The 8,565-nt window shown below is 51.1% G+C and overlaps 1 protein-coding gene across 1 annotated transcript in view; it reads right to left on the bottom strand.

Moving 5' to 3' along the window:
* Nucleotides 1-1,698: 1,698 nt before the first annotated feature.
* Nucleotides 1,699-8,565, bottom strand: part of LOC115279930 (zinc finger protein 154-like) — a 9,108-nt gene continuing 2,241 nt past the window's right edge. Inside the window, 3 exon segments of the mRNA XM_029924427.1 lie at nt 1,699-3,143; nt 3,145-3,976; nt 5,471-5,597. Coding sequence (XP_029780287.1) covers nt 2,744-3,143; nt 3,145-3,976; nt 5,471-5,597 — 1,359 coding nt within the window. The 3' untranslated portion in view covers nt 1,699-2,743.

Here is an 8,565-nt window from a genome sequence, read left to right as displayed (position 1 = left end):
GAGGCATTGGAGGTTAGGACTTCAACATGAATTTGGGAGCAGACAATCCAGCCTGTAACTAACGCATCTTTTCACAGGGAACTAACAGTAAGGCGTTCTCCTAGGATGACCACATTTAACAGCCCCCAAACCACAGCCCTGTAACTCACACGTTGCATTCTGAGGTATTAACACAAAGGAAATGAAACATACTGAATAAAGACTCAAACAAAGGTCTATAACAACTGATAAAGCCAAAAACTGGAAACTCAAATATCTCAACAGATGAACGAATAAACTAATAGTGGTTTATCCACTAAACATTACATTTCTTGACAGCCTTAAAAGGAAAAACTAATTACACAGACCCATTGGCAAATCTCAAGATAAATATACCAAATGAGGACACCTGGAGGAAAAAAATTAAACATTTTATTAACAATCATATAAAATACAGAAAATACAAATGAAACTTTTGTAAAAGAAAGTAAATCAGTGTTTTCCTGGAGGAGAAAGAGCGATAATTAAAGGGCATAAGTGAATATGGGGTGACTCATACGTACAATGTTAAGATTGTGATGATGGTTTCATGGGTTTATATGAATATCAAAACTTTGCAAACGGTACACTTTAAATATGGACAAATAATTGTTTATTAACCATACCTAAAAGGCATTAATAATAAAAAATTCTTTCTGTTTTCAAAAAATAAGGTTTGGCCCACCTAGACCAACCCCAGCATATCCCTTGTAATGCCCTGGGGTCGGCACCTTGCCTCAATGGCAGCAAATGCTGGTGAACGATGAAAGCCATCTCCACCCGAGTGATCGGGAGCGCTGACTCGGCCCCAAAGCCCACACTGCTGAGACCTTCCTTCTTTCTATCCTTGTTCTCCTTCCTGTGCAGCAACGGCCTTAAGGTGAGCAATGCAGAGAAACTATAGGAATCTGTAACACCGTTAGATTAGTTTCGGACAAGGCCCTTGGCTACACAAGATTCACAGTTCAGGAGGATCTGAGAATTTCTTTTTTTTTGTTGTTTAGTTTATTTATCTATTTTGAGAGCGTGTGAGGGAAGGGCAGACAGAGAATAGAGAGAAAACCTCAAACAGGCTCTGCACCAGGAACGCAGAACCCAATATGGGATTCGAACCCACAAACCACAAGATCATGACCTGAGTGAAAACCAAAAGTCAGACACTTAACTGCCAGCCATCCAGATGCCCCTGGGAGGATCTGAGTTTCAGTTCCTGCTCATCCTTCATAGCCTTACTGACGGGAACACAGGTAAGCACCCTTTTCTCTCTCCTTCCTTCCTTCCTTCCTTCCTTCCTTCCTTCCTTCCTTCCTCCCTCCCTCCCTTCCTTCCTTCTCTCTCTCTCTCTTTCTTTTTTTTAGAGAGAGAAAGAATCCTAAGCAGGCTCCCTGCTGTCAACACAGAGCCCGACACTGGGCTCAATCTCATGAACCGTGAGTCATGAACCAAGAGTCAGACGCTTTATGGACTGAGTCACTCAGGCACCCTTGGAACATGACAGGAGCCCTTTTAAAAGAGACTCATTCCTTGGGGCACCTGGGTGGCTCAGTCGGTTGAGTGTCCGATTTTGGCTCCGGTCAGATCTCACGTTCGTGGGTTCGAGCCCCGCGTCGGGCTCTGTGCTGACAGCTAGCTCAGAGCCTGGAGCCTGCTTCAGATCTGTATCTCCCTGTCTCTCGACCCTCCCCTGCTTGCACTCTCTCTGTCTCTCAAAAATAAATTTAAAAACATAAAAAAACTTAAAGGAGGCTCCTTCCAACCAGATGTTGCAGTCCCTCGCATTCTCTATTTACCCATTAGTTGTGTACAATTACGATTTCCCTATAATCTCTCAGCCCGTGACACTACCACACAGAATTCGGGACATCAGGGAGCATCCCTCGTTCCCAGGGCCGGGGAACAGAGCTCCTGCCCCAGTGCTGACCACGATGCAGTATCCCCTGCAGAGGGAACAATGTTATGTTGTTCCCAGAAGTACCAGACGTTGTCACAACTCCCCCCTCTTCAGAATGAGCTCTGACACTACCAAATATCCTGGTATCCAGGCTACAATTTAGCTACTAAACCCTACATTATTTCCTTAGAGGCCCCGGGCAGCATGCAAACAAGGCTAGAGAGAGGACTACCATCATTCCATCCCCCTGAAGCACCAGGACTGGGGTGCCCACGACAGCTGCTTCTCCTGTCACTCCACTGTCCCATAAAAATGAATCTAACACTCAAGATAAAGGTGAGTTAAACACTAAGGCCTTTGTTACAGCATAAACCAGAACAATGGAAGCAGCCAGTTCCTGGGTTGGTGACTTGGAGGCTAGAAATTCCACAAGAGTCCCCAGACCAACAACATCCCTAAAAAAGTACTTGAAAAGTGAGATGGAGTCCTCTGGACCACAACTGGGTCATCAGAGAGAAAGGAATGAGTACTATGGCTTCTCACACATTTACCACGAATGGGAAGACACTAAGGTTTACTTCCCTGAACACGTGAGGATGGAGAAATGATACATGTGAGGCACCAGCCACGTGGCAGAGGTGAATGGCTGCTGCCTCAGAACCAACAGTAATACAAACTTGACACGGGCCCACGCTGAAACATGCCATGCAGCTGCCACATGCCTGCCACTCATTCTGGTGTCTGGATGCATGAGGCTCAATTCAGGCAGATGGCATCTTCAAAGGAGATCTCGAGTGCTGTTAAACTCAACAAGGAAATATATTTGCTACACGACTAAGTTGTTTCACCCATGTGAGTTTTGTGGTAATCAATGAGGTAAGGCCTTTGGCTCATGGCTTTCGCATTCAAGACACTCATAAGGCTCAATCCAGTATGAATTCTCTGGTGTCGAGTGCAGCCAGAGCTTTTACTAAAGGATTTCTCACACCGGTTGCACTTATATGGCCTTTCTCCAGTGTGAACTCTCCGATGGTCACTGAAGTTGGAGCTTCGCTTAAAGGACTTCCCACACTCACGGCACTCATATGGCCTTTCTCCAGTGTGAACTCTCTGGTGCTTAAGGAGTGCAGAACTTTGGCTAAAAGATTTTCCACATTTGCTGCACTCATAAGGCCTTTCTCCTGTATGTACTCTCAGATGTAGAACAAGGCTGCAATTTTGGCTAAAAGATTTCCTCATAAGGTCTTGATCCAGTGTGGACTTTCTGGTGTTTTAAGAGACTGGAATTGTAGGTAAAGGACTTCCCACACTCACTGCACTCACAGCACCTTTCTCCAGTGTGAACAGTATGATGTTGCAGGAGCGCAGAGCTTTGATTAGAGGACTTCCCACATTCACTGCACTCATAAGGTTTTTCTCCAGTGTGAGTTCTCCGATGCTGAATGAGGTTGGATCTTTGACTAAAGGATTTGCCACATTCTCCGCACTCAAAAGGCCTTTCTCCAGTCTGAACTTTCCGATGGTTATTGAGGCTGTAGCTTTGGCTAAAAGATTTCCCACATTCACTGCACTCATAAGGCCTTTCTCCAGTGTGAACTCTCCAATGCTGAAACAGGTTGGAGCTTTGGCTAAAGGATTTTCCACATTCCCCACAAGCATAAGGCCTTTCTCCAGTGTGAACTCTCTGGTGCTTAATGAGGCTAGAGTTATGGCTGGAAGACTTCCCCCACTCACTGCACGGGTAACATCTTTCCCCAGGGGGGACTCTATGGTGATGAACAAATGTGTGTTGATGGCTGGAAGCTTCTGTGCAGTCTCCCGAGTGGTGCTGAGTTTGTCCCTTGTGGAAGGCCGCCCCACACGCAGTTCCACTGTTTAACTTCTCCCCAGTACGTGTGGCCTGTTGCTGGAGGAACACGGAGCTGACCAAGAAGTCCTCCTCACTCTCGCCGCAGACGAAGGGCTTTCCTGACGCATGCAGCCCGCAGCTCTTCCCCACCGAGGCTCCACTCGCGCTGCTTCCGAAGGGCTCATCTCCAATGTGCTCCCTGTGGTGCCAATGACAATTCCCGCTCAAATAGACTCTTTTCCCGCACGTCCTCCCAGTGTACAGCTCCTCATCAGTCTGGGTTTCCTGGTGCCCAGCCAACCGGAAACTGCCTTTCAGGACTGGAGCACGCACCTCACAGGGGCTGGTCTTCTGGGGAGAAAGACCTGCCTTGGGGGTCCTGCCACGTGACCCTCCTTGCACACAAATGCTCTGCTCAGGTGCCTCCTTGTCCTCTGCTCCGTGCTGACGACCTGAAAGCAGGAAATGCCGGTGAGGGGCACAGGGACTTCATGGGTAGGCGGCCACTACACAAGTGTGTCTAACAAACCCAGACATGAGTCTGTGAGATTGTTTACAGGACAAGGCATTCAAGTTCAGGCTGAGGATGAGGCCGCTTAGCAGTACCGGGCCGCTAAAGATCACAAAATGGGGGCGAGGGGGCCTCATGAGGTGAAATAAACAACACTGAGGAGAGGCGGGGTCTACAAATAACTTTCAACAGGACCTGGTCTGCTGTGCAGAAGGGGATGTTCAGGCCCAGGAAAATTCAACAGTGGAAGAGAGGCTGGTGTGCAAGGGCTGTTTAAGAATCTGTGTGCGCCCCAGGACCCAGTACACAGGAACCGACGTGGAGAGCACCCCAAATGGAGCACTGACAAAAACAGTCGCGACGAGGAGTCCAGAAAGGGGCAGATCAGCCCTGGGCAGGAAGCAAGCATACAAGTGATGAGTGGCGACTGACCGGTCACCTGAGTGTGCAGAATGGGAAAGGAAGGGCACATATCAACTGGGGCTGCCACTGTCCTTAGCCTCAAAAGTCCAGTCACAGGGAATAAGTTGCTGGTATGATGCGTACACAGCCCTGGGGTCCTGCCCTCTCCAGGTGTCACTGTTCGGAGCCAGGCTCCCTCTGGGCCCATCGGGCTTCGCCTGCGTTCCTATCTCCTCTGTGAACCACAACAGACTCCCTACCGCCACCCTTAGCCGCGCAGCCGTGTGGCATCTGGATGGTGCAAGTGCTGCGGGGAAGACAGGAGCGGGCAGCCAGTGCTGGCCAAGAACGGCTCAGCGCACACCAGCGCAAGGGAGAGAAAGGTATACATCATAAAGAGAACCCCCAAGGAGGGTCCTGCAAGAACAGACACGGTCCACGAAACAGTGATGAGGTCAGTGGTCTGGCCCAAGCAGGAACGAGGAAATGTCAGTCAGAAGAAGAACGTGGAACCTAGGACTCTCCGGTGCTTCATAGCTGGAGAGTCACCTGGCAGGGGGAGGGCAGGCAAAGTCACTGGCACACTCCCGACCCTGGTTCTCTCCCTGACAGGCTGAGCGGTAGCCGGTGCGGGGCTGCTCGGGCGGCAGGGAGGGCACACACCTCAGCCCAGCCAACTACTCAAGAAAGTGGGGAAGGAGCAGAGGCCGTGGTCTTGACGGGAGGCAGACCTGGCCATGGGGAGAAAGGGAAAGGGAGAGGCTAGCTCAGGGCACAGAGGGGTATGTGCGGACCTTACCCAGGGAGGTTATAAGTGCCAAGTTCTCCAGCATCACATCCTGGTACAGGTGTCGGTGAGACTCCTCAAGGAGACCCCAGTCCTCCCCAGAGAAGTACACGGCCACATCCTCAAAGGTCACGGTGCCCTGGCAAGGTGGAGACAGATGAGACCATGAACAGCCTCTCCCTCAAAGATGGCAGTCCATCCCCTAGCAGCCGGTGCCACCGTCTCCTCAAAGGCCCAGTGATCACGGGCACCGGCCATCAGCAGACGAGGATAAAAATGTCTCAGACAGGTTCTGGCATAGAAGCATTCACTCATTTCCGCTAAACGGTTCCCTAATACGGACAAATCATGTAATTCTCAAAACCAGGGCCCTGGGCATCAAGCATACACCCTCAGCAAGTACACATCACTCTTTAGACGGTACATCTCTCCCATTTCTGGAAACAGCCACATGCCCATGGCCACCACCGGCTTACGGCCCCGCACACCTTAGGCATCTCTTTGGCCTCACGATTATGTATTACTGTATTTCCATCACCTCTTCCTCACCCCACTGAGGAGGGTGGGGCTGCGTGCTAGGGTTATGGGATGGCAAACACAGGGCACCTACCACAGGACAGATGACACTGACACCACTTTTCTAACCATATACATTCCCAGTCTGGAGAGGGGGACGCCACACATGACACAGGGCCACACGGGTGTTGTGCTCTGGGAAAGAGCAAACAGCCAATGGTTGTGAGATCCAAGCTTTGTTACTATAGTAATAGCAAGATGGCCCTGTCTCCTGTGGGAAGATGTCACTGACTGACGTGAGTGACTCCACGGGCAGGTAGGGAACTAAAACCAACCAGAGGACCACGCAGGATCTGTTCCTGCTCCCTCAATAAAAATGCTGCTCGGCTTGATCTTACTTGTGGAAGTGGAGTACGGAGGCGAGGCAGCGCACTGGCCGTGTGAGGCCCCGTGGCTCCTGGACATGGGTGCAGCACACAGTACTGGGTCTTAGACTCAGGCCTCACACCACAGCCCAACGACAGCACCCATGGGACACTCTGCAAATTCAAACAGGACTGAATACTGCCATTGACTTCCCAGGACTCCCACTAAGTCGCAGCCGCTAAGCCTCAGATGTGTGGACCTCAGATACCCACAGCCCTATGCCACTAAGGGCTGCACTTCCTGTCCCCAAAGCAAACACAACCCTCCTGGGTCCACCTAACCCTCATCAAAGCCCAGCTCCATCAGTGGCCCACCTCAGTGACTCTCACAAATGACCACATTTGCCCTTGACCTTATCCTCTGGGCTGAATGAGGGACCCCAGGCCCCAACAAAGTGCTCACAAAATCCTGGCGAGTGCACAGACTGGTGACTGAACACTTGCTTCAGTCTGCGTGACACCTCGCCTCGTTTATCTATCCCTTGTCTCCACACCCACCTCATGTCCACCATTGTCTTGGAAGCCCTGGCCACCTGCCAGACTCTCCTGTCCCCAACATGCATTCCCTTCAGGGCCACTTGCCTGCCTCATTTGTGTTTGTGAAGCCTCAACTCATCACCCAGGTACCCAGGCAAGAGACCCACTCCATGGCCCCTCCTTCCTCTACCTGGCCACCTAACAGCTTTACAGTCATAACCTGAAGATTGCCACTCCTTTTATTTTTAATTTTTTGAGAGGTGGGGGGCGGGGATATAAGTGTGCATGTGCACAAGAGGGGTAGGGGCAGAGGGAGGAAGAGAGAATCCTAAGCAGCTCCACGGCCAGCACAGAGGCCAACAGGGGGCTTGATCCCACAACCCTGAGACCATGACCTGAGCCAAATCAAGAATCAGACGCTCAACTGACTGAGACACCCGGGTGCCTGAAGATCACCCCTCCTAAACGTGACCACAGCTCACACACCTGTATCCACCTCATTTTGGATGCCTCCATCCTGATCCCTTCCCCAGATTTTCAGACCTAAGTGCACAACTGCCCACATCATGCATCATTCAGTGGGTTCTGAAACACCCCCGACTCTCAACATACCTAAATCAAATACCTCCTAACACCCGCCTCCCCACAGCAGTGAATGTTACTTCTACTACATTCTCCATCTTAGACAACGGACCTTCCACTCCTACAGCCGCTGAGGCCTACAACACTGGGGTCATCCCTGAGTCCTGTATTTACTCCTCCCTCATTAGAGACTCTAGTTGGTCCTTTTAAAACATGCATCCAGAGTCCACCCACTTTTCCTAAGTCACAACACCAGTCACCTGCACGTTGGCAGTGCCCGGCAGCCTGATCTTCTCTCCTTCAGTCCTACAGTCTGCTCTTGATGGAGTCCGCGAAGGAGTTGTTAAGATCACTTTTCGCCTCTGAGTCACATCTCATCACCTCCAGAATATACACCCAACTTCTCCATTGTTCCAGTCTTGACTCCTGTCCCCTGCTCTTGTTCCACTAGGACAGCGGTGGTTTTCTGAACCCCTAGTCTCAGTCAGACCCCCATGCATCTGCATAGCTCAGAACCAGTTCCTGGCAGAACTCTCCACACCGGTTTATTACGTTGGTTGACACATATGGAAATACTTCTATGTAAAACCCGATGAGGATTTAGGATTCTCTGCTGGGGGGTTCCCCAGGGCCCCCACACCCAAGCCTGGGAGAATGACACTGAAGAGCTCCAGGACACCACAGCCAGAGAACATGGAGGTCGAGGTCTGGGCCGGCGAGAGTCTGCGATACCCGCCAGGGACCTGCGTAAGGTCCACAGCGCTTCTGCCACAATGGGAGACTGTGCAAAGAGGCTGGAAAGTGGAACGGGACCATGGCTGGGTTCGATGGGCTCACGCTTCCCGTGACCCCTGGCCCTGGAGTCGACTCCAGGCCACTTCATGCCAGGTGTCTAACGTCTGGGCCTCAATGTTGTGTCCTCTCTTGCCAGCTGTGTCACCTGAACTAAGATCCAACCTCCCGATGGCGTCCAGCCCGTTCTTTCTTTGAACCCAAACGGAGATCGTGTCCTTCCTTTGGCCAGAACTTTCCTTGGCGTCTAGAAGCCTCACATGAAGGGAAAACCCTCCAGCCCGCCAGTCCCCCCGCGACTCCGCCGCACACCTT

The sequence above is a fragment of the Suricata suricatta genome, chromosome 16 (genome assembly GCF_006229205.1).
Source record: "Suricata suricatta isolate VVHF042 chromosome 16, meerkat_22Aug2017_6uvM2_HiC, whole genome shotgun sequence".
NCBI lineage: Eukaryota > Metazoa > Chordata > Mammalia > Carnivora > Herpestidae > Suricata > Suricata suricatta.
The sequence above is the reverse complement of the archived record's forward strand: the minus strand, read 5'-3'. Positions and strand labels throughout refer to the sequence as shown.